This window comes from Trichomycterus rosablanca, chromosome 16, assembly GCF_030014385.1.
Source record: "Trichomycterus rosablanca isolate fTriRos1 chromosome 16, fTriRos1.hap1, whole genome shotgun sequence".
Classification (NCBI taxonomy): Eukaryota; Metazoa; Chordata; class Actinopteri; order Siluriformes; family Trichomycteridae; genus Trichomycterus; species Trichomycterus rosablanca.
In genome coordinates, this window is record NC_086003.1 from 5,516,379 (window position 1) to 5,543,280 (window position 26,902).

Genomic DNA, 26,902 nt, shown 5'->3' on the forward strand with positions numbered 1-26,902 from the left:
TCTGACTTTGGGTTTGTCACTTACTGGATCAGTGGCAGTATCAGAAAAAAATGTGATCATACCTGATTCTACCTGTTATATCACAGTGATGAGGCATCGCTTCAACCCTATATAAACAGCTCTGTAAATCCAGTGTGTACCTGCAGAGAGCAAAGATCTTCCTGAAGCATCTTTCAAAAGAAAAAGACTTGAAGAATTTGACTTTTAGATTTTAAATAATCTGAAGACATGTATCTTGTGCTAAGTGTTGTTTTGCCTCTACTCATTCTCCCCTTCAGAGAATGTGTAAACATTGCAAACATTACCAGCACTAACGACACACGAAGTCTCACCAGGGCTTATACCGGCATGATCTCTGTGGCTAACGGACAGATCTGGGGTACATGGGGATTTCAACAGATGTGTCCAAATGGCACCTACGCTACAGGCTTTAGCCTCAAGGTAAATGCATTAAAAAAAAAACCAGTTTCTGCAAATGAAAGGTATTAAAGGTATATATAATTTCTTTGCTTCTATTTTTACTTATTGTATGTGTAAGCACCATTGGATTGCTACTCAATTTTGTTGTACACTGTGCAATGACAATAAAGGCATCTTATCTTATTTAATCAATAGTATGTGCAAACAGTTTTTAATTGTGTGTCCAAAATTGTCTTTTAGGTCGAACCCTCGCAGGGATTTTGGAGAGATGACACAGCCCTAAACGGAATTGCCCTTCGCTGCTCTAGACCCATCAACTCAGGTGTGATTACCAGCTATTCTACAGTCACATCTGACTTTGCAAGGTAATCCATTAGCTTTTCTTTATTTTATACACCACTCTATCTACTTATTAACATGACACCAAGCTATGCATGTGATGGACCAAAACAACTTATAAGCATTTTATCAGTATTAAAGATTATTGGGCATGATACATTTCAAACAATATTAGAAAAAAAAAACAAGTGACAAAACATTTGTCTGAGAGACAGAGAGATCTTTTAGTCCAGATTCAGCGCCATCTGATTTCTACCTTTTTGGACGCTCAAAGAAGCTTTAAGGGGAAGAAGATTTTCATGTGATGATGATGTAAAAGCAGAGCTGTATCAGCGGCTAGACGCTCAACCAAAAAAATTTTTTGCTGATAGCATTAAAAAGTTGGTACGATGCTGGGAAAAATGCATCGGAAAGTGATTATGTAGAAACGTGATGTAATGTGTTTTTGAAATTCTTAATAAATACACTTTAAAAAACTTTTGATCTTATATAAATTTATTGTACTTAAAATAGCTTAAAAAAAATACAAAAAAAAGGGTAGAAAGGTCATTTAACACTTTAGCTAGCCCTAATCAAAATTAAGTAGTCAGCTATTTAGGGTCAGAATATCTAAAGCAGTTTACACAAGCGCTCCCAAAGTATTAAGAATAATGCATATATATTTGCATACATACACATAGCTTATCATGACTTTGATTAGCAGTTAATTTTTGTTGTGTAATTTGTTTAGCTGGGGAGTTTGGACACAAGACACTTGGTGTACAAATGGAGTATTGAAAGCGTTCCAGATGCGAGTGGAGTCTTATCAAGGGGCAGGTGATGATACAGCTGCAAACAACATACAGTAAGTAACTCACACATTATTAGCTCAAAAGGGTTACAATTACAATTCCTTACCATTTTTAACAATGATTGGCAAGATGTTTCCAATAAACACTAATAACAACTCTACAAAACAGTTTAAATTTCTTAATCATTTATGATTTTCATAGATATTTATAGATATTTTATAGATAAAATCTTAAAAGACTTTAAAGAATATCAAACATGTTTATTTAAAATTCTTTTTAGGTTTAAGTGCACTGGAGATCAAGTGTTGTATGGCTCTGGCATGAGCTGGGGTTTATGGGGTGGCTGGAGCCCAGTTTGTCCTGGAACTGGAATTTGTGGGATCCAAACAAAAGTACAGCCTCCCCAGGGTGTTAGTGATGACACCGCTCTTAATGATGTCCGCTTCTTTTGCTGCAGCTAAGGTACTTTATATTAAGTCACAAATCACACACAAATAATTTGTCTGTATTAAATAGTACAGGAAGGAGTATTGGATTACATTTCTGCAGTTTTGTTCTGCCCTCAAAAACAAAAGATGCACAATTAACTAGCTGCTTAGTAACTAGATTACTGAAGTATGAAGTATTTGTGGAGCTTTTTTAGTGTTTTCAAGATCCAGACGTTGGATTAGATACTTGATATTCTTAATTAAAGTCACTTTGGCTTATTGGAGGCAATAAAATGATGCATCTAATCTGCACTCCTGATTATACTGCTAATTTACCTAATTTCTTCTTTTGTGTTGTAGGTGGACTCGGAGACATAAAGACAAAAACCATCATTCTTACTTTCCTAGAAAATCATTAAAGATGTTTACTAACATTTAGTTTGATTCATAATCATACATTCATCCTAATTTTACTCATGACTTTTAAATTATTTAAATGAATTTATATGAATTTAGAAGATTTTACTGTAATCCTACATTTTTACTTCATGCGAAATTCTGTTTGGAAAAATCATATGCATAATAAAATATGATTCTTTGGCACAGCATGTATGTTTTCTTTCCTTTTTAGTCTGAATTTTATTAATTTAAATTACAATAGACCCCAGAAATCTTAGAATCTCACAGTCTTACAACACTATCCAGTGAGTTCATACACTGTGTGTACTGTGGTACATTTCATATAATTTATCTTGTGGCACAGTGAAAAAGTGAGTGGCGTACAACACTGGGTTTAATCCCGGGCTCTGGTCACTATGTGTGAGTTTTGCATAATCTTTTTAGATTTCTTTCACTTCCAAAAACATGCAGTAGGTGAATTTACAATCCAATGTACAAACTGAGGGTTGAGAGCCTTGCTCTCAAAAGACCAACAGTGGGAGCTTGGTGGTGTTGGGGTTTCAACTGGTGACTATCTGATTATTAGTCCAGTAGTTAATCTGCTGAACTACCACTGCCACATAGTTAAACTAACCTTAACTTTGATTTAACCTGACCTTAAATTTAACCTGACCTAAATTTGACCTTAACCTGCTTGTGTTACTTTAGTTTCGCCCTAAGCCGGATTCGAACCTAGGGCAGAAGAACGTGCGTGATGCGCGCTGCCCACTGCGCTACTCAAACAGCGAAGTATATATAGTGGTGGTAAATTCAGTTCATTTTATGCACTCGGGTTAATCTGAGTCACTCAGTAATGTGATCCGGTTTACTTGGGTCACTTGAGTCAGTTGAGTCACTTGTCTTCTATGCACTCATCTTCTGTAAATAAATCCTTCTCTCTTTATTCTCTTGGCACCTCACACTTCTCCTGTCAGTGACAAGTTGACACTTTTTTAAAGTGAAATCTTGACCATGCGGGAGAGTGGGGTGGACTCACCTACCAATCAGATGGGTATATTAATGGGTCAAGGGTTTAAAATTACCATGGGGGCTGTGATACTCCTTAAGCAGTACAGTACTAAAGTAGCCTGTAAGCATTTGCATTTTAATAATAATATAACTATATTATGTTCTTTTGCTTACAAGAAAATATGCTGCATTACTAATCTATACCACTACTACTGATTAATAATAATAATAATAATAATAATAGCATGTGCATAAAATCAGCCACATAACGAACAACAGTGTGTGTAATCGCTGTTTATTGGAATATTTAACTTATTACTTAGATTCATAGACTGGAGTGAAGCCGGTTCAGCCAAATCATCTGAGTCAGAGGTGTTTCCAGTGAGTCGGCTTACTCGCCTTGTGTACTTAGCAGCAGCCAGTCAGAGGACTCGTAGGATCCGAGTTAATTAAGATTTCGGACTCGTGATTCCTGATTTAGTACAAAGATTCGAATCATTAACCCCGGTGATTCAGTCTAATCTGCAGCATTTCTGTCCCATTGATAAAAATACGGAACAAAGCGCGTCCTGTATCAGTTCAATACGGAACGCGACATTTAGTTTCCAAATACGGAACGATTCCGTATTTTACGGGACGGTTGGCAACCCTACCTGTAAACCACCTTGACAATTTAGCCTACGTTACACCTTCAGAAAAAAAGAGGTCTTTACAACATAAGATATTATAGAACAATATACATTTTCTTCCTTCCCACTGAACACGATTTGTGCCAAATCATGATTATAATTAGCTGTTGACATTAACTGTTTAAAATCACGTCATTATTTAGTTTTATTTTACCTCATTTCTAGCCCTAAATTGCCCTGTTCCAACTTCTTTGGAATGTGTTGTAGGTCTAAAATGCATGTATGTGTATGTTAAAAGTTAAAATGAAGTTGGCCAGGCAAAACATGAAATATACTGGGTTCATATAAAATGTAAAGTAATGAAAGTCATTGTAAATGTAACACTGCGTCTTTTTAATTTGCATTTTCTACACTGTCCCATTTTGTTCTGGTTTGAATTGTACATTCAGGTCATAGATATATCCCAATAATCTATAACCACTGAATTTTGGCAGAATTAATTTGAAGCAAAACTAGAGAGTTTAACAAAACTTTTAGCCCTTTAATGGTCTGATTTAGTTTGTCTAAATACTTGGCAAAAATATTTTCCTTACTATTACTCCATTTTATTTTAGTTTTTTCTTTCTTCATTATGAAGGTATTTTTTTTGAAAAAATGTTAGGTTTCGTGTACACTTACTTTTTGAAAATTATCTGCTGTAGTTCACCTTGTAACTAGAATAAAACTTGTACCCCATGCTCTTTTAAACAGAAGAACCATGCCTGCATAAGTAGATCCAAGATGGTGGCGCGTTAACACGCAGCGGCCGCTCTGGGGTCGAAAAACTGTGTTTTTTTTGTTGTTTTCAGGAAAAGTTTGTAAGTTTGTTTAGGACAGTTTTGTTTATAAACGTATGGAAACCACTTTTGACTCAGTTTACAACCACCAAACACTGCTACAATTGAGAAAACAGTCAGAAACCAACCTGCAGGATGATCTGCTGCGAACTCTGCATGAACTCTGCCTACTTCGCGAACCAGGCCTGCAGTCCTCGGTGTTACCTGAAGCAGGTGACCGGGGGAGGAGGCGCCGCAAGCGGTGCTCGAGGAAGCAGAAGCGTGGAAAGCGAGCCGGGGTCCGTGCTAGGCTAAAAGCTAACCCAAGCCGGCCGGCTCTACCATCGTTATTCCTCGCAAATGCATGCTCTCTGAAGAATAAACTGGACTGTATCAGACTTCAGCGAACTACCCAATGTGAGTACAGGGACTGTTGTGTTTTAATTTTCACTGAAACATGGCTTAGCGACAACATTCCAGACAGTGCCATTCAGCTAGACGGGCTAGCATCGTATCGCGCCGATAGAAATGCAGCTCAGTCCGGTAAAACACGAGGAGGAGGCGTTTGTGTTTATATTAACACCGAATGGTGCAAGGACTCTGTGCTTGTTGTGGCGTACTGTTCTCCGATGGTGGAATTTGCTATTGTTAGATGCAGACCTTTTTATTTACCACGGGAATTCACCAGCGTACTTATTGTCGCGGTGTATCTTCCGCCCAGCGCAAACGCGAAGGAAGCATTGAGCGAACTTTACAGAGCCATCAGCGAACTGCAGAACACTCATCCAGACGGACTGTTTATTATCGCTGGGGATTTTAATCATGCAAATCTCAAGTCTGTTCTCCCTAAATTCCATCAGCATAAGGACTTTGCTACGAGAGGAGCGAACACGCTGGTAATGTTTACACGAACATTGCCGGTGCGTACCGGGCAGAGCCCCGCCCCCACCTCGGATACTCCACATCTCTGTAATGCTAATCCCAGCATACAGAGCACTCGTCAGGCGCTCCAGACCTGTACAGAAACAGGTGAAAACCTGGCCAGAAGGATCCATCTCTGCTCTTCAGGACTGTTTTGAGTGCACTGACTGGGACATGTTTAGGGAGGCTGCAACATACGGCGATTACACTGATCTAGAGGAGTACACGACTTCAGTGACCTGCTACATCAGCAAATGCATTGAGGACGTCACTACCACTAGAACCATCACTTCCAGACCCAACCAGAAGCTCGGTTCGAGGCGCAGAACAACATGTTGGCGAGGAAGATGACCCCACCTTGTGATGACCAGGTGCTTCGTCTCACCACAGCGGACGTGAGGAGAACTCTGCACAGAGTCAACCCACGGAAGGCTTCTGGACCAGACAACATTCCTGGCCGAGTGCTCAAAGGATGTGCAGACCAGCTGGCAGATGTATTCACTGACATCTTCAACATCTCCCTGAGCAGCGCCATCGTTCCAACGTGCCTCAAGACGACCACCATCGTGGTGAAGTGCTTCGAGAAACTAGTCATGAGGCATATTAAGACACTACTGCCTCCCACCATGGACCCACTGCAGTTTGCGTACCGTCCTAACCGCTCAACGGATGATGCCATATCCACTACACTCCACCTGGCTTCTACACACCTGGACAGAAAGAACACTTACGTCAGGATGCTGTTCATAGACTTTAGCTCAGCATTCAACACCATCATTCCTCAGCATCTAATTGGAAAGCTGAGCACGCTGGGCCTGAACACCTCTCTCTGCAACTGGATCCTGGATTTCTTGACTGAGAGCACTCAGTCCGTCCGGATCGGTAAGAACACCTCCAGCACCACCACACTGAGCACCGGCGCTCCCCAAGGCTGTGTGATCAGTCCACTGCTGTTTACTCTGCTTACGCACGACTGTACAGCAATGCACAGCTCGAATTCCATCGTTAAGTTTGCAGACGACACAACTGTGGTGGGACAACGATGAGTCAGCGTACAGAGAGGAGATACAACATCTAACAGACTGGTGCCAAGTCAACAACCTGTCTCTGAATGTGGATAAAACCAAAGAGATGGTCATTGACTTTAGAAAGACACTAAGGGACCACTCCCCACTGCACATCGACGGCTCATCTGTTGAGATCATCAAGAGCACCAAATTTCTCGGTGTTCATCTGGAAGAGAATCTCACCTGGACCCTCAACACCAGTTCCATCACCAAGAAAGCCCAGCAGCGTCTCTACTTTTTGAGAAGACTGAGGAAAGCTCATCTGCCACCCCCCATTCTCACCACGTTCTACAGAGGAACAATCGAGAGCATCCTGAGCGGCTGCATCACTGTCTGGTTCGGAAATTGTACTGCGTCGGACCGCAGGACTCCCCAGCGAGTAGTGAGGACAGCTGAAAAGATCATCGGGGTCGCTCTTCCATCTCTCACGGACATTTTTAACACCCGCTGCATCCGCAAAGCTCTAAGCATTGTGGACGATCCAACCCATCCATCACATGGACTTTTTACTCTGCTCCCGTCTGATACCGCAGCATCCGGACTAACACAACCAGACCAATTTTACTGTTTATTCAAATATTGAAAAGTCTTTTTGTATTTTTGTACCTTATTACTTTTTAGGCTCCACTGCCAATTTTACGCTGCTAATGTACAACATGTCACTACCTCATGAACCATTGTACCATCTATTCACCATCATGCACTAACACTTGTCTTTAGTCCTGTCTTCTAATTACTTGTTTAGATTAGGGATAATTAGGAATATCTTTTGTAGTTATTTATTATAGGATTTTTTTTATTTATTGTTGTACTTACACTGTTTTGTATTTACACTGTTTTGTATTTACACTGTTTTGTCTTGCACTTTTTGTACCGTGTTACACCGTGATCCTAGAGGAACGCTGTTTCGTTTCAATATGTACTTGTATGTAGATGAAATGACAATAAAACCTCTCTGACTCTGACTCTGATAAGGTCAGATGGCCCTGGGAAGTAATTTCTACATGCCAGAGCATGGTAGGATGTTAATCGCTATACAAAAAAGATATTTATTAAATATTTAAGCCCAGAGTATATATGATATTTTTTACTGTTAGAATTTGTAGTATTAAATGTGTCAATTATTTATTAATATTCATTCATTCTTTCATTTTTTGTCTGTTTTACCACTGCATTATCCTGGTCAGGATCATTCTAGCAGGAGAGGTTTAATATTTATACTTCCTGGAACGTTTCTCATGTCTGTAACTGTTTAAGTACGCAGGACTCTTTGCCGGCCTGCTGAAAAACCTTTAAAAACTTCAAGCTCTTCATTGGAAAAACAAGAACAAAAACTGCCTACACTGCAACCAATGGTACAAAAAATCAATTTAAAATAAAGTTTATACATGGTAAGCTGCAGCATCACAAGCACACTTTACTCAAACAGGCCCAGCCAAAACTGAGCTATTGTCTCTAAAACAATAGGGCAAATTGTTACAATGATCGTCAAGCTGTTGGTTATTTTATTACTAACCATAAAATAATGACCTCACCTTTTTATACGTTATAGAAAAGAATAGAAACGGGGTGTTTCCTGCCTTTCGCCCAATAAATTAGAACAGTCACAATCCTGACTGGTGTGAAAACAGACAATAAATTAATAAATGTTTGCTTATAAAATGCTTGTTTGTTATTGTCTGAACTTTAAACATGATTTTATTGTCATGTTAACTACTGCAACATCATCACAATAACATGATTTGATCACGTTGCTATTACAATTTAATTAATTAGTGAATTTGTTGTTGTTTTCTGCAGTTACCTTTTGTTTTTTTCTTAATTAAATCTTGTAATTAAATCTAATGTATATGAATATGTAGGGGAACTACAGTATAATTAATTTAAAAAATAAAAATGATCATGTTAATAATAGAATCTTAAAACAAAGAACAGCTCCTCCTAGTTTGGCAGATTCCCTACCGACTGACCAGTATGCTGCCACCGTTGCTCTCTGCGGGCACTGTCATGGGCACCTCAACCCTGCCAACACAAACGGTGTTATGCTCCAGGTCAATGGAAGCGTGCACAGCTTTCAGAAAATGCATTGCTCAATAATGGACACAAACTAGAACTCGTGCTCAACCACCTTCAACTTGAGCCACCCACTGCCGAGCATCTGCGTCGTCTCAGCAGTACCAGACCTGAGCTGGGGCAGCAGCGAGAAGTTCGAGCCCGTATCCACCAGCGCTCTTACTTGCCTGCCTTCAACTGTGCACGCCAGTCAAAGACCCTTCTGCTGCCCTTAGTGTCCTACGATGAAGTAAGGATTGAGGGCACCCATGGCGAGGGTCCGACCTGCCCTCCCTGGTCGGCTCCGTTGTTGTTTCCTCGCTGGCTGGGAGGCAAAACAGTCTAATTTGTCAATCTGCAATAGCTCGCTATCAGCTACACTTGGTCTTCATAATGCTGCCATGCTGATTTGCCGTTGAACAGCGGTAGGCGTAATGTCCAGGTCCCTGTGATTGGGCATCATCTCTCGCCATGGTCCCCAATTTGTCTTCTTTTGCTGCCTTTATTTGGAGCTGCTCGATCTCGCCAATCAGTCTTTCCACTTCTCCAGCCCTTAGTTCATCCCACTTCTGACACCAATGTGGCGTCGGCGAGACGTAAAGAGACATTTCTGCTCTTTTACTGTAGAAGGCAGCTCTTTTATTTGGAATTGCTCTCATGTGAATTACAAGGGCATGAAAAAAGAGACCAGATCTGATATATGGCAGACCCCTCCCGCTATGCTTGAACAAGCGAAAAGAACAGGATGGTCACTAAACACAATACACTTAACAAAAAGCTCATTTTATACAATCTTTACAAAACAAACACAGAATGTGCTATGCGCTACGTTAGACTGAACACACATGCTCAGTGAGCACAAATGCTTATACAACAGTTCAACCATTAACCCGTTTTCAACACATATTACTGTTTTGGCTGTGCGCACTGCATTGTGGGATATCACGCTTTTATGGCCGATGATGTAGACAGGGTTAAGTCCCTTGCCTTTCCATGATGGCAAGCCGGCCGCTAGCCACATTACATATATCGAAACTAACAGGCCCAGCCGAAACTTAGTGTTAATTATATTGCCTCTAAAACAATAGGACTGTTAAAATGGTTGCTAAGCTGTTGATTATTATTAGCAACAAAATTATCACCTCACCCTTTTTATGTGTTATAGAAATAATCCCTTTAACTACTTAGCTTAAGTCTACTGCCAGTAAAAGTGTCTAGCATATTGTTAGTATTGTTTTTAATTTCGGTAAATGTTTTCTTGTAACTGACGTCCTTTCTGGGGTGTTTCCTGCCTTTTGTCAGAGAAAGCATGCCACAGATACAGGTGTAGAGTATTAACTACATTAAATGGACAAAAATATATGGACAGCTGATCATATGTTTGCTAGACATGTTTGTTCCTTCACCCTTTAGGACTATAGCTATATAAGTTGGAATATAAATAATAGCAATTATTTTCACCCATTAGCACAGGGTGTGGCTGAAACACCTGAGCTCAGTATTTATTAGAGGTGCCCACATACTTTGAACGTATGTCTTATAAATCTTTATTTATCTCTTATTAAGTGTACTGTGATTATAACTAAAATTGATTTAAATGCATACAGAATTATTTGTCTAAACAAACACTGACATTGACCTCAACACAAAAACATTTAACATTTAGTGAAATCTTTTTATCTATCCATTTGATGTTTCTTGTGTCACTGGACTCCACACAACCTATGAATCAAAATGATAGATCCACTCTTAGCGCAATAGATCTACTCTTATGCTTAACCTTGGAAAGCAGTTCTTTAAATTAAATGCAGCTTCAAACATAACAATGCTAACAATTCACAACTGTGAACTGTAAAAGGAATTCAAGATTTTAGACAACATACTTTTTCTGTCTAAATAATACATAATTGCATTTAGCTGAAATACTTCAGCTCAATAATTAGGAAGGATGTCATCACTGTGGTTCTTTTCATTAGATTAAATTAGGCTAAAATTAAGCTAAAAATCTAAACCTTTCTGATCACTTATTTTTATGTTTTATTGTATGTCTAATACAGAACATTAAAGACATTGCAACCAAATATGAAATTTGATTTTCATATCAGAAGTGATTTGTGATTAGCTTTAGAACACCTAATGATACAAAAATGTTTTTAAATCTGACTTTGGGTTTGTCACTTACTGGATCAGTGGCAGTATCAGAAAAAAATGTGAGCATACCTGATTCTACCTGTTATATCACAGTGATGAGGCATCGCTTCAACCCTATATAAACAGCTCTGTAAATCCAGTGTGTACCTGCAGAGAGCAAAGATCTTCCTGAAGCATCTTTCAAAAGAAAAAGACTTGAAGAATTTGACTTTTAGATTTTAAATAATCTGAAGACATGTATCTTGTGCTAAGTGTTGTTTTGCCTCTGCTCATTCTCCCCTTCGGAGAATGTGTAAACATGGCAAACATTACCAGCACTAACGACACACAAAGTCGCCCCAGGCCTTTCAGCATGATCTCTGTGGCTAACGGACAGATCTGGGGTACATGGGGCTTACAACAGATGTGTCCAACTGGCACCTACGCTACAGGCTTTAGCCTCAAGGTTTCTGCAGATGAAGATACATTTAAGGTATCAATATCAATAGTATGTACAACTTTAGATGAAAACACTCCTAACAGTTTTGTTAAATCAAAATTTAAATTGTCTTTTAGGTCTTAATCCCACAGGAACCCAGGAGAGATGACACAGCCCTAAATGGAATTGCCCTTCGCTGCTCTAGACCCATCAGCTCAGGTGTGATTAGCCGCTATTCTACAGTCACATCTGACTTTGCAAGGTAATCCGTTAGCTTTTCTTTATTTTATACACCACTCTATATACTTATTAACATGACACCAAGCTATGCATGTAATGGACTAAAACAACTTATAAGCATGTTATCAGTATTAAAGATTATTGGGCATGATACATTTCAAACAATATTAGAAATAAAACAAGTGACAATGCAAAAGAACTGGCTGTAGAAGGATAAAAAGGACAGAGGGGACATTTAACACTTTAGCTAGCCCTAATGAAAATCAAGTAGTTAGCTATTTAGGGTCAGAATATCTAAAGCAGTTTGCACAAGCGCCCCCAAAGTATTAAGAATAATGCAAATTAAAGTAATGGATTCTTCTAGAACAGCATAACCACATGATGCACAGCAAACTGCATTCACAAATTGTAACACGACTAAATAGAACCCTTATAAAAATGTACTGTAAAAAACTACTGAAAACTTACACTGTGTTTTTGGCTATTTGAAAATCTTTGGTTCTGTTTAGTACCAAACAACTGAACAGATAGTACAGGCTGTAATGCATTGACATTGTAGTTTCATGCAATAAACATTATTACTGTCCTGTGTTAATTAAGCATTTGGAGATATTAAAGTTTATATTAAGTTTAAAATGTAATGCCAATTTACAATATAACTAAATTGCACTAAACATAAAAGTCCCTCTCAAAAAAAAAAAAAAAAAAAAAAAAAAAAAGTATATATATATATATATATACACACACCTGATCATGGTGATCATTTTTGGTGTGTAATTTGTTTAGCTGGGGAGTTTGGACACAAGACACTTGGTGTAAGAATGGAGTATTGAAAGCATTCCAGTTGCAAGTACAGCCTTCCCAAGGGGCAGGTGATGATACAGCTGCAAACAACATACAGTAAGTAACTCACCAGTTATTAGCTCGAAAGGGTTACAATAACAATTCTTTACCATTTTTAACAATGATTTGCAAGATGTTTCCAATAAACACTAATAACGACTATAACGATAATTTTTTTGATGGTTTTCAAATATTTTTTAAAAAGACTTTAAAGATCATCAAACGTTTCTTTAACATTTTCTCAGGTTTAAGTGCACTGGAGATCAAGTGTTGGTTGGCTCTGGCACGGGCTGGGGTAGTTGGGGTAAATGGAGCCCAGATTGTCCTGGAACTGGAATTTGTGGGATCCAAACAAAAGTACAGCCTCCTCAGGGTGTTAATGATGACACCGCTCTCAACGACGTTCGCTTCTTTTGCTGCAGCTAAGGTACATCTTATTCAGTTTAGTGCATAATATAAAAGTATGCAAGAGTTTTGCCAACCCTGGCAAAATGACATATTTATCATATCATATCATATGGAGCTTTTGCTTTGCTGTTTGTACTTGTAAAATATTTGCTGCACTGGTTGTGTTTATGTTTTTACAGTTTTAAGAATTTAAACAGGAAATTTCTAAATATTTTACGATGATGATGTATTTTAAAGTTTACTATTGGACAAAAAGCTAATTTTTGAATGATGTAATATTTTGATAGTAAATGCAAAAAGACAGTTCGGTATAATGTTTCTCATCACATACAAATAATGTGTATCTGAACCTCCATGATTTCTCAACGGCCTTGCTTGCTTTATTAAGTTGTACAACAGAGTATTGGATTAAGTTTCTGCAGTTATGTTCTGTGCTCAGAACAAAAGATGCACAATTAACTAGCTGCTTTGTAACTAGATTACTAGAGTAGAAAGGGATTTGTGGAGTGTTTTCAAGATCCAGACGTTGGATTAGTTACTTGATATTTTAAATTAAAGTCACTCTGGCTCATTGGAGGCAATAAAATGATGCATCTAATCTGCACTCCTGATTATACTGCTAATTTACTTAATTTCTTATGTTTTGTGTTGTAGGTGGACTCAGAGACATAAAGACAAAAACCATCATTCTTACTTTCCTAGAAAATCATTAAAGATGTTTACTAACATTTAGTTTGATTCATAATCATACATTCATCCTAATTTTACTTATGACTTTTAAACGATTTAAATGAATTTAAAAGATTTTACTGTAATCCTACATTTTTACTTCATGCGAAATTCTGTTTGGAAAAATCATATGCAAAATAAAATATGATTCTTTGGCACAGCATGTATGTTTTCTTTCCTCTTTTAGTCTGAATTTTATTTATTTACTTTTTAAATTACAATAGACCCCAGAAATCTTAGAATCTCACAGCCTTACAACACTATCCAGCGAGTTCATACACTGTCTGTACTGTGGTACATTTCATATAATTTATCTCGTGGCACAGTGAAAAAGTGGGTGGCGTACAACACTGGGAATGTGGGTTTAATCCCTGGCTCTGGTCACTATGTGTGAGTTTTGCATAATCTTTTTAGATTTCTTTCACTTCCAAAAACATGCAACAGGTGAATTTACAATCCAATGTACAAACTGAGGGTTGAGAGCCTTGCTCTCAAAAGACCAACAGTGGGAGCTTGGTGGTGTTGGGGTTTCAACTGGTGACTATCTGATTATTAGTCCAGTAGTTTATCTGCTGAACTACCACTGCCACATAGTTAAACTAACCTTAACTTTGTTTTATTGCTGACTCCGCCACTCGACTCTTTTAAAAAATTAATGAATGAGCAACTGGCCTTATATGAGGGACGGATGGTCAGACAGGGTTTCTCCTCACTGTCACTGCAACAGTGGCCTCTGCTTCATGGTTTAGGCGCTGGTATGCTGAATGTATTGGAGGAACACATAGAGTACTGTGTCACTACACTTATGTGGTATGGCTCTCTGTGGGAATCCACTGCTGACTGGTTTAAAGAAGCAAATTTAGGAGGGGTGGGTGATAGTCTGCTGCTTTGGCTAAACTGGGAAAAAGAAAGTAAAGACAAACAAATAAACAAATTAGGCACTTTGTTATGGGTGTAAACAAAGGTATATTGTTTCAGTTTATTAGCTTAATAGGAATTATTGTAAAAAATAAAATGTGAATCTAAATAACAGGTTTATACACATTTGTTTTCATTTTTTAAACTCATGAGATATGCCACATATTTTACTTAATGGTAACACGGTTTGTTTCCTAATCCATATGTTTTGTTTTTATTGTTCCTTAATGTTACTTTTTAATAAGAGATGGAATGTAATCTATTAAACAAATAGCACAGAATTTGTTGCTATAATTAAGCTGATATTGGAAGAATACAGCACACAGAGAAAAGAAGTATACATAAAGAATCATCATCATTATGATCAAGCTTTCTGTGCAAGGAGCGTGCTCAGTTTAATTTTGCCATCCATTGATGCTGTAAGGCAGGTTCCACAATCCACAGCTGAACACCAGTCCACTGTTACCACCGGGGCTTTATGACCACCCAGAGACATCAAACTGTCCATCCCTGTGTCCCCTTTATTCAGCTAAAATACATAGAGAACATTTACAATTATTAATACATTGTTGGAGGAAAAATGATGTAAACATAAAATGTACAGTTAACATTTTTTTTTCAATTAAACAACCACATCAAACTGTTAACATGATAAAGAAATAAATTATTTAAATGAATTACCAGGGGCAACAAATTCTTTTCCGCTGTCGCCTAAGCAGATCATTCATCAGCATATTTAATTTGGCACAGCTTTTTTTATGCTGAATACCTTTACCAATGCAACTTTCCTTTTATTCAGGCTTGGGACTGGCACTAAGGGTGCACTGATATGTGTGTCCCCCAATGGCTATGTTCAAGTTACGCCATGTGCATTCTGTATTTGTAAGTCCAGCCTAGGATTCAAACCTGGAACTCTGTTACCACTGCTGTTACCATTATGCCACACAACTGATCTGACACATTTATTACTTCAGAAATGGCCTGAAACAGACTCTTCTCTCTGTTGTGTTCTGCACATGCACAGTTGTAATAGGCAGAAAAAAATAGACAGGACTGTAATTCTCTTTACATAAGCGCTTGAATAATCATAATATAAGAATTGAATCCGGTAATGCAGGGCTCGACAGAGCTGGCTGTCACCTCATGCCGAGACACTGTTCACAATCCCAAAAGCTTTACATAAACCTGAGCTAAAAGGCTTCTGTTTCTTTGTCCAACTTAGACTGTTTTTCTTGGGCAGAAGCCTATGAAAATGTGGTAGTAAAAGCTTTGCAGGGGAGAGTCAATCATAATTATTACTTACACATAGAAAATTGGAAACGATGCCACAAAAAGGTTGCACTTAAAAAAACAGACCAAGAGCTTGTTGGACATCTCATTCCAAAAGCATGGGCATTAATATTAAGTCGATCACTCCTTTGCAGCTAGAGCAGCCTCCACTCTTTTGGAAAGGGGTTCCACAAGATTTTGGAGCATGTATTTGGACATTTTACAGTGTTTTTCAGTGTCTTTCTTGCAGCTAAAAATAAATGTGTGTGTGTGTGTGTGTGTTTGTGTGTTTACCCGATAGATGACTCCTCCATTACTGGAGCAGGTAAGAACATGCTGTCCTTCTGAGTCAAATGCAAAAAGTCGCCCACGAGGCACCTGGACTTGCTTATAGCCACTGTAACCTGACAGCACAAACGGCCCCACGGCATCCTGGGATAACAAGTACTCCGACTGCTTTACACCAGAACGGTGGATATTCCACTGGATGAACTGGAGAGGAAATGAAACAGAAATGCTATACACATAGATCATAACATTATTTTAACATGGTCTTATACGGCCAAAAGTATTTGGACACCTGACCATAAGCGTTTTGTACATTCCATTTTAAAAACTTTAAAAGGTATTAAAGTGACCTTTGATTTGATCTTTGCAGCTATAACAGCCACTCTTCTGGGAAATCTTCTTACAAGACTTTAAAGTATGTCTGTAGGAATTTGTACCCATTTAGTCAAAAGAGCATTTGTTTTGGTTCATTTCAAAGCTGTTAAGTGTGGTTGAGTTCAGGGCTCTGTGCAGGCCAATGAAGTTTCTTTAAACCAATCTTTTCTTCATGTCTTTATAAACCTTTGTGCACGGGGCTAGGCAGTCTGACCTTAGCAGTGAAGCAGTTTTGACTTGTTCTTAAGTTTATGATTACAAATACTTTGATCTATAGAATGTGCATAAGTACATTCTGTTGGTCTCTACTATATTGACAGACCTCACAAAGAGATGGTCTATTTATGTTTCCAGAGTAATTAACATAACTGTCACACACAATTCTTATACTGGTCTTAAACCATTGACAAATCAAAAAGGTAGGCAAGGTAATGTGTTGGGATAGTATGGTGAGGATTTGTAATTAATCTAATGTGGGTGCTGGAAAAAAATGGACCCATCTGTGCAGCCAACCATCACAAAGCAATGACAGCGTAGTGAAACTGCATGGCATGTCAAGTAGACTTGGCTATACACCCACCTTGCCATCCTCTCCAATGCTGAACACAGTGTTCTCATCGTAGCTGAACTCCACACTGTACACTTCACCATCGTGAGCCTTCCAGCTCATTACACTTTCATACTTCTGCATGTCTGCACCAGAAAGAAAGAGACATAGTGTAAGACTATGATTAATGCCCAGGCATCATGGGTAATGATCAAAAAAGGATAAAAATGTCATATAATTGTGACAGTATACCATGACAGCAAACTGTGAACATTCTAGATTACATTAGTCACAGACACAAATTGCCAAATGTATGTGGTGGACACATGACCATGAGCTAGTTGGACGTCTGCAACTATGGGCATTTAATTAGTGATTACCACAGTCTTCTGGGAAAATCTTACCATAAGACTTTGCTGTGTCTGTGCCCATTTAATCAAAACAGCATTAAAGTCAGGACTCCTTCCTTGTCAGACCATGTCTTTATGGACCAGGCTGTGTGCATGGGACACAGTTATGCTAGAATGACTGTGTATATAATGTGAAAAAACTAAGAGTAAGGGTGTTTAATGAAAGTATTCTCTTACCAAGCAGGCGAATAATACCATCAGCAGCTCCAGTTACCAACAGATTTCCATTGTGGTTAAACGCAGTGCAGTTTATGGCCACTGGTCCAGGCTCCAGTGTAAATTGCAGCTACAAAACATAACACACCACACAGTTAATACAGGTGGTGTCACCCAGGTCTCTAGAGCTTTTTTATTTTTTTCCGTTCTATTGATAATTTTGGACCTCTGCCTGCGCATGACACCCTCGCTGGGCAAAAAGGAACACATGCAATGACCGCATATATAACATGTCACCATACCAGTTTTATATACAAGTAGAAGACCACAATCAGCACAGTGATTACCTGTTGTTTCACAGTTTTGGTGTCCCAGAGCAGTAGCTGTCCTGAGACAGGCTGTGTCGTTCGAGACCCTGTCTCTGTAACACCACCAGAACGAGACAAAGGAGCTGCTGCTGAACACACAAATGACGTCCCACTAGGGCTGCAGGCCAACGACAGTATTCTAAAAAACACACACATACAGATAAAAAAATACCCCGAAAACCACAAAACCAGACACCAAGAAACAAAAGTATTTAAGAAAAATATTACATTATTCATTTTAAAGATTTTTCTATGATTTTATTACAGTTAAATATTGTAATGTTTTACATTTTTATTAATCTCTAATTAACCTTGCTCACCGTGGATGAGCTTCGTCTATAGACATTTCATAGAGGTTCTTCTTTGCTTCAGTATCATAAAGTTTCACTGTACCGACCCCACTGCCCAACAGTAGCTGCAGACAAAACAAAATATGTAAAAATAATTGAAAACAAAATGCTTAATATTCAGTCCCAACCCGAATCAAATCTATTTTTAATATATAACAACTCATTGTGCAAACTGCTGAAAGTATTGGTACTAGTTTCTTTAATAATAAAATTTTCTTAAAGTCAAAAGTGATCAGCACGTTTACCTTTTACATGATAAAATAAAGCAAATTCCAGAAAAGTGTTGGAAAAAGGCAAATAGCTTTTGACTTTCAGTACCAAAAAGCTGTTGTCATAAAAAATGAGCCAGCAAACACACTTCAAATATAATTTAAAACATTTTATATTTTATTTATTATATTTATGTATATTTAAATTTATTCCAGCCAATTACTAATTTTTATTGTCCTTTATGAGTAACTTTACAACAATGAGTGATTCTAATATTTGTACTGTTTCATGCCATATTAAAAGGCGTTATTACTTACAGCTTATATACACAGACTTTTTTTTAGTCCCTATTTTGGCTGTTTTCTTACCAATCGGTCTGGTTTTGTAGCCCATTCCAGTGAAAGCAGGGGTGATTTGGACATGATTGTAGCTTTTGTCTGCATGATTGGGTTGAAGGACCAAACTTTGACAACACCGTCCACATCCAGACTTGCCACTTTTCGTCCTGAACTGTCCACCCTATTAAAACACACATGCACGCACATGGGTTACAGTGAGGGTGTGGAAAATTCTGCACCCCTAAAACAGTGTCATCGACCAAAAAAGGTCGATAACCCCAGGTCTGGTAAACAAAACATCCTGGGATATACCCATAATTATTTTCATGTGGTAGCTTCACCAACCTGCAGTGCATGATGGAAGAGTGATGCTCGCCATATTCCTCCTGACTAAGTTTGATGAAAGATTGTTCTGCTCCTGACCTGCTTCCTTCACCACCAGTCTGAGATTGTTTGGTAGGGGAATCAGTCACATCACTTTGGCCCTCAATCTGAGCCTCTGCCTCGGAACCTTCCACTTTCTTATCAGAACTCTGTGGAAAGAAACACATTAATATATACTTATACTTACTAATAAGAATTGTCTTTAAAACATATCCAGAGAAAGTTCAGATCTAAATCTATATAACGTTTATATCCCATTTTCTGCATGATTTAAAATAGTAATGACACCATATTCAATTCGAATTGGTAATACATGTACGCTCCTAACACAGCATTTGGGGGGTTGGGGGAGAGGTACTTAACTTTCAGTCAAAAATAGTTTAGATATTCTCAATCATTTGAAGCAAACACTCAAATTCATCATTAGATTAGACTTGTTTAAGGATGATTAAACAAACCTGCACTGACTGTTTGAAGAACAGCTCTTTTCTCTCTTTTTCGTGCTCTATCTGCCTCCTTTGCCGTGTTCCTGAATCCACAATCTTGGACTCCTTCGAAGTTGTTGAGTCCTTTATCTTCACTGACTATGAATAAAGACAGAATTCAACTATTATTGAAGAGTACAAAGTCACCTATTTGATGAATCAGTTGTATTTTCCAAAAATAAAGCCGGTCCTCAACTGTGGCTTAAACAGATGCAAACCTCTGCAGTCCTGTTTTAAAATCTAATAAAATAAAAATAGTATGGGGTCAACTCAATATTAATAACCATAGATTTGGAATTAGATATTTACCAAGCATATATGGAAGTTATATTTGTGTGCTTACAGTCACGTATATACATATATGGTCAACCAGGAGTTTGCTTGTTTCTGTGGCAACACAAAGCCACATTTGCCTTCTTTAAAAGCGATGATTATCACAAAAAAGATTAAAACATCTAAATATAAAGGGTTTGTGCTTGTTCTTAATGAAACCAAACCTGTGTTGCTAAGGCGTCTTTCCTTCCGAGGGCAGCCTGCGTGGGTGATGAACTTGCAGTTCCTTGAGGTGTTCGAGCCAGGGTTCTTTTGCCCTGGGGTAAAAGCGTGGAGAAAAAGTTTCTAGATGGGGTGGTGGGGTTTACAGCACGCTGGCTCGACACCAAGTCCCTGTGACAAAACACAAACGTTCCAATACCTCATTTACTTCTTTACTGTGTTGTTTTGGCTGTATGACTTAAAAATACACCTTCTCAATACAATACAGTCCCTTACCTACACACACACAGACACAATCATAACCATGTTTAAACTTGCACTTAATAACTAAGCAGCCAAAACGTTTAATTTTAAATAAGAGCTGACAATCTACAGCGCTTGGAAAAGAATCATGAATAATGTTAAGTAGGTGGAGAATTGGAAAAAATGAAACTATAAGCAGAAGAGCTAAACAACACTCAGATTAAAACTTTTTGATTTGCTGCACTATATGGCCAAAAAGTATGTGGACACCAAACAATGAGATGGTTTGATTTTAATTTCAAAACCATGAGTAATAATATAGAATACACCCAAACCAATACCCCCATGGTCCTTACAGTTATAACAGGCTATGCTCTTTTAGGACAGCTTTCCAGTGAATTTGGAAGTTGGAAGGTGATGCTAAACTCATCTAAACTCAGTCATTAAGAGGGGTGTTCACATACTTTCAGCCAAAAGTAGTTGATTTGCTGTATTCTTTATACTAATGAACATGTAATACAACTATCCACACATAAAGAGATTGGATAATAGCCTAACAGTGCTTGTAAATAAGGTTGCCTGCTGGTTATAAAGTCTGGAATACGGCATACCAATGACAAGCAAACAGCATTTTGGAAGACATGACAAAAAAAATCTATGATGGTGTGAACATAGGGTCAGCTACTGCTTTCTAAAAAAAAAAAAACTGAAGAATTATAAAATGTGCTCTATGTCTGCACTCGTTTCTAAAATCTGTTTTTCTTTCTTTTAAATCTGCAAAACTCCATGCTTTAAACAGTCATGATGAAAGATAAAATTAAGCACTTATGTTTAGATCTACACATATTCAGATTGTGGATAGTTTTTATGGAAGAAAATCTGTGGACCTACAAGTCAAAATAAAAGAACAAATACTGGTTTTAAAATATAGTCAGTTCCTTGATGATTGGCCAAAACAATGGAGAAAATGCCTTTGGATAAGAAGCTTCATTTTCCACAGATTTACAAAATATATAAAAACTACTGTTTAGAACAAATCAAAGTGTAATATTTGACACCCCTGCACTGGAAATTTATCTCTGCTACTAAAACAGCACTAAGTCTTTTCATATAAGGCTTGTAAAGCCAGGAAAACATATAGCATGAAGTTTAAACCAGTGGCAGTCATGATGGATGTGGATATGACTTTAATTTAAAATCTTTTAGTACTCTATGATGCCATGTGTCCTAAGGCTTGCATTTGGAGGAAACCCAGCTTCAAAACAGCTCAGATCCTCCACTATGCTTTGCTTTTTTTTTTTAAGTGGCTGTCTGATGTATGAAAGCCACCACACATTTGTATGATTTGGTTTGCACAAATAATGGAACGTGTTGCAATTTGTACATAAGAACGAGAGGTACCAATAATCATGACATGGTTTTATTTTAAATATACATTCTGATAAGAGTTTTTATTTTTAAAAATAAATTTAATAAAATTAGAGTTTTTTTTTAGATCCATTTTTTTTTAAGGATGGTAATAACACTGAATCTAACTTTGTTTTGCATTATTTAGCAAAATGAATATGATCAATAAATGAAAATAAATGTTTAGTAACAACTTGTCCTAACAAGTGTATTTTCTGTATTATCTAACAATACACATTATATTCACCAAAAAACCCGAACAAGTCTATACAGAGGAGAACAAATTAAAATGAATTTTTATTGCTTGTTAAAATTTGGTTAGTATCAGTAATCAGCATGAGCTTTTCAATCCTAGTCTTATCAATTATCAATTAATCATCCTAATTTAACATTTGAGGCATATTATATTATTATTACTTAATGTTGGATTTCTCATTCCTCAACTATAAATACTTTAAATATTTTAAAAATACTAATGAACAAAGAAGGAACCTGATAAAATGGTGTATGTAGTAAACAGTAGTGGCTGTATACGTCTAAAGTGCCTGTTGCAATAATATATCATACACTGTATTTTGCTAAGCAGAGCTGTAAATTCTATATTCCATCATGTTGTGCATATTTGGTTGCTTTGTTGAAAGTAAAATTATCTCAAGGTTTTTAATTTGTTTGGTGTACCAAATAAAAGTACCGACTAAGTGTATATTCATATGGTAAATTTGTTTTGACAGAAGTATGAAGTATTTCCTTCAGTCTATTTTAAAACACTTAAAAATTGAAATATAGTGGTTGATTCCATTTTGAAAGTTGACCCTCACAGCTCTGTATCTCCGAGTCGGTCCATGTGCTGAACGTAGGCAGGAAGTTTGTGATGCACCAGCTCTTCCGCTTTTTTGGGCTTTGATTCACCCTGAAGTGCAAATATCTAAAAACAAACAGCACACAACATCCAACATTAGCTCAGAGTACCGACCATCATATGCTACCTACCTAAAGCTACCTGTTAAAATAAAAATCTCATGATCTGATAAAACCTTCCCCACAGGAGTACTTCTAGAATTTAAAAAGAAAAAAAGAGTAAAAATGTTTTACCAGCTGCCGCAGCTGTTCATTCTCCTCCTGGGTGCTGGTACTCCTCTGAACTTCAGCATCAAAACTCAGCAGCACAGGCTGGGGTGAGTATGTTAAGAAACTTCATGGATGTGCTTTCTTATTCTTCAAACAGTAGTTTTTCAAAGTTTGACACCCCCACTTTGAATAGGTACTACAATTTAGTTCTAGAATTTAGTTCTAACTGACATTGACTCTAATTATACTAATGCTAGTGATACATTTATATAGACGCAATGGTTAGGCATGCATATATTTTAGGCTATGAAAAAAAGATTAAAAAGATAAAGATATCCTTTATTTGTCATGTATACATATACAGGTGTACAGTACAATGAAATTCTTTCTTCGCATATCCCAGCTGGTGTTGGAAGCTGGGGTCAGAGCGCAGGGTCAGCCAACTTACGGCGCCCCTGGAGCAGGCAGGGTTAAGGGCCTTGCTCAAGGACCCAGCAGTGGCTACATAGCAGAGCCTGGATTTGAACCGCCAATCTTCCGGTTGATAGCCCAAAGCCCTACCCACTAGACTACCACAGGCCCCGAAGTTGAAGTAGTATATCAAGAGAAAAACAAGCAAATTCTAATAAGCCATTAGTAAGGATATGCATACACTGAAACAGAACACTGAGGAAGTTGTGGAGAGAGACGAGGAACATGTCAGCCCACTGGCGTGAAAAATACGAAGAGAAATTTGGGTTCTGCTCTGGTACTTGAAGAAACGGCAAAATAAACCAATCACGCCACTCTGGCTGGCCCTGAAGCTCTTGAGCCTGCTTTTGGAAAAACTCCTGAGTCCTCTCCAGATTCTTTGTCTAAGGAAAGTTATTTTAAAAGTCAAGTTAGCTAGCTAACAAAACACAACCTGACAGAAGGTGTGTGCAACCTTTTGATAATGACAATACTGTAAAAGCCACAACAGTAAAAAGGGTAGTAAGTGAATTTAAAGCGCGGACCTGTACAGTGTAGACGAGGTAGTAACGAAAGAGGCTCGTCCTCAGTTTGGTAACAGTGGCCCTGTAAACATCCTCCAATCGGCAGAAGAGTCTTCGATCTAGATAGCTCCAATATTCTTTCAATCCAGCAAGATCATAGTTCTGAATGAACTGCTGAAGTTGGTCGATTATTTTATCCACCTATGTTTACAAGCTTTCATTAGGATATTTTTGATGAAACCATCTCTATGCACGAAAATTACACATTGACTAAAACTCAAAAGTAAAATAGAAAGCCAAGAGCTGCAAAAAAAATAAACATGGTGATACTTAAAGCTACTTACTCGAAACCCTTTCTCTTTGTCAGCTTTGACCTCAGCATCCAGAAATTTAAGGGTGTTTGTAAAGCCACGGTATACTAAATATTCCCGCACTAGATCATCAGTCCTCTCCACTGCTGATGCCATCTTTACATATCGCTGCCAAAAAAATAAGAACAATAATGATAATCCTGGGCAAACTGAATGCATTTATTTGCCGTATACCGTCAACACTAAGACAAGGGTTTTTTATTATTTGGTTTCAGGCTGCCGTGCATCAAAAAGCAAAACTGCCTTGCTTGATCTTATGCCAGTAATAACTACTTTAATCTGACCATTGCACAACATGGGCGGCTCAGTGGGTAGCACTGTCGCCTCACAGCAAGAAGGTCCTGGGTTCGACCCACCCCAGGTGGGTCCTTTATGTGTGGAGTTTGCATGTTCTCCCCGTGTCTGTGTGTTTTCTCCGGGAGCTCCGGTTTCCTCCCACAGTCCAAGGACATGCAGGTAAAGTGAAGTGAATTGGAGATACAATTCACAAAAGTGAGATACAGTTCACAAAGGGTCTATTACTTTGTTTGACATTAAACTTGTTAAGTGATGAATCTTGTGTAATTAGTAACTACAGTTTCTGTCATGAATGTAACCAAAAACATGACGTTAAAATCCTAATAAATGAATAAATTGCACAACATGATCTTTGCTTTGTCTGGTTTAACCACCCCAGTCTTCTGTATAAGCATATACACACAGAGCATATACACACAGATATGCATGTGTATGCATAAACACACAGAGCATATACACACAGATATGCATGTGTATGCATAAACACACAGAGCATATACACACAGATATGCATTTATGTGCATATACCCACAGATATGCATGTATGTGCATATACCCACAGATATGCATGTATGTGCATATACCCACAGATATGCATGTATGTGCATATACCCACAGATATGCATGTATGTGCATATATCCACAGATATGCATGTATGTGCATATACACACAGATATGCATGTATGTGCATATACACACAGATATGCATGTATGTGCATATACCCACAGATATGCATGTATGTGCATATATCCACAGATATGCATGTATGTGCATATATCCACAGATATGCATGTATGTGCAAATACACACAGATATGCATGTATGTGCATATACACACAGATAATCATGTATATGCATATACACACAGATAATCATGTATATGCATATATACACAGATATGCATATACACACAGATAACCATGTATATGCATATACACACAGAGAAGCCCTTGGTAGGAAAGTTCGATGGGTAGCAAGAATTGCTCGAGCGCTGTACGGATTCCTGTTACTACTATCAGTGTTCCGCACAGAGAGAGCATCTCAGTCAATATTGACGTTTAGCTTTAATTTGACTGATGAAAGACTTAATGCACTTGAAAGGTGTGCACACTAATACAATAAATGTATGAAACATTATGACCAAACGTTACCTGATAAAATTGTATTTACATCAGTATAAAATAAAAATATCGGGTTTACAAGCTAACATGCTAACAGACTAGAATTTGCGCACGCTTATACAGATTTTACTTTTGAAACCGCTTTTTAGTGCTTATATTTTGCTGGCATAACCTAACTAATATGTAATGTGCATAACTGCACTGAAATAAATGAAATAAACATTAAAACATTGGGCTTACCGGGGAAATAAACGATTGTGAAGTGACGTCTAGTTTGTTTTCCTGGACTCGTGCTGATCATGTGACAAAAGTATCACGTCAGCTGACGAGAACGCGCATTGGAAAGTCCAGCAGATGGCGCGCTCCCGTTTCTACTGTACATTGCTTTGCCAACTGTTTAGACCAGTGGTTCTCTATGGGTGCTAGATCCCGCCACCTAGAGGAGAAACCCAAACTTAGCTAAAGAACAACAACCCCATTTTCATTTACTACTAAATTCTTTTAAATATTTAAATATTTAATATATTCCTGTCGTTACCTTATATATAATTCCCAAGTTGACAGTTTAAAGGACCACAAAATGTACCTGAATAGTTGCATCACACAACTGACAATGTGCCCAATTACCAATAAATGAGGTAAAAATTTTAGCAGTCAATCAAAAAGAGTTGCAGGGCAATTTGAAAGCAGCTAGAACAACAATAAGCCTACAAACATTACTGCATTAATCTTACACCCAAAACAAAGCACATCTCAAAGTTAGACAAATCTCAATGATTTCAAAACATTGTAATTTGGTAAGATATAACATAAATACTACAAGATTTAGTATACAGTATATACTTACGCCCAGGCAAGATTGCAAAGAAGTCCTCTTGAATACATCCTGTAAATGATCTTTCAATCAATTTAAGCCAGCTGTCAAATTACTGTTAAGGTGTCATTGTGAACAACACTGGGAAAATGAGAAAATCTAAGCATTTTACAAATCACTGCCTCTCTCTCTCTGTGTGTGTGTGTGTGTGTGTGTGTGTGTGTGTGTGTGTGTGTGTGTGTGTGTGTGTGGAGCGAAAGTGTCATCTTCTAGATCTGTATGAATGCGATGAAGTGAGTTAATATCACTAGATTTATCATTACTGGAGTGTTACGCTTAGGGCTACATGTCAAA

General features: G+C 37.8%; 3 protein-coding genes across 3 annotated transcripts; 2 read left to right on the forward strand and 1 right to left on the reverse strand.

The window, feature by feature from the left end:
- Nucleotides 1–228: 228 nt before the first annotated feature.
- On the forward strand, nucleotides 229–2,011 carry LOC134330649 (vitelline membrane outer layer protein 1-like). The gene is made up of 4 exons (XM_063011860.1): nucleotides 229–441; nucleotides 661–785; nucleotides 1,490–1,603; nucleotides 1,831–2,011. The coding sequence occupies exons 1-4, from the start codon at nucleotides 229–231 to the stop codon at nucleotides 2,009–2,011; spliced, it is 633 nt and encodes a 210-aa protein (XP_062867930.1).
- Nucleotides 2,012–11,255: 9,244 nt separating this feature from the next.
- Nucleotides 11,256–12,947, forward strand: LOC134330703 (vitelline membrane outer layer protein 1-like). Its single transcript, XM_063011936.1, has 4 exons — nucleotides 11,256–11,465; nucleotides 11,576–11,700; nucleotides 12,465–12,578; nucleotides 12,767–12,947. The coding sequence occupies exons 1-4, from the start codon at nucleotides 11,256–11,258 to the stop codon at nucleotides 12,945–12,947; spliced, it is 630 nt and encodes a 209-aa protein (XP_062868006.1).
- A 1,659-nt stretch (nucleotides 12,948–14,606) lies between these two features.
- On the reverse strand, nucleotides 14,607–26,074 carry wdr91 (WD repeat domain 91). Its single transcript, XM_063011248.1, has 16 exons — nucleotides 25,975–26,074; nucleotides 24,288–24,422; nucleotides 23,965–24,144; nucleotides 23,616–23,823; nucleotides 22,994–23,076; nucleotides 22,720–22,826; nucleotides 20,254–20,422; nucleotides 19,730–19,855; nucleotides 19,233–19,420; nucleotides 18,918–19,068; nucleotides 18,310–18,404; nucleotides 17,969–18,128; nucleotides 17,643–17,751; nucleotides 17,089–17,201; nucleotides 16,140–16,337; nucleotides 14,607–15,105 (listed from the first exon to the last, which is right to left on the reverse strand). Exons 2-16 carry the CDS (start codon nucleotides 24,408–24,410, stop codon nucleotides 14,941–14,943), a joined length of 2,175 nt encoding a protein of 724 aa, XP_062867318.1. The 5' UTR covers nucleotides 24,411–24,422; nucleotides 25,975–26,074; the 3' UTR covers nucleotides 14,607–14,940.
- Nucleotides 26,075–26,902: the final 828 nt, after the last annotated feature.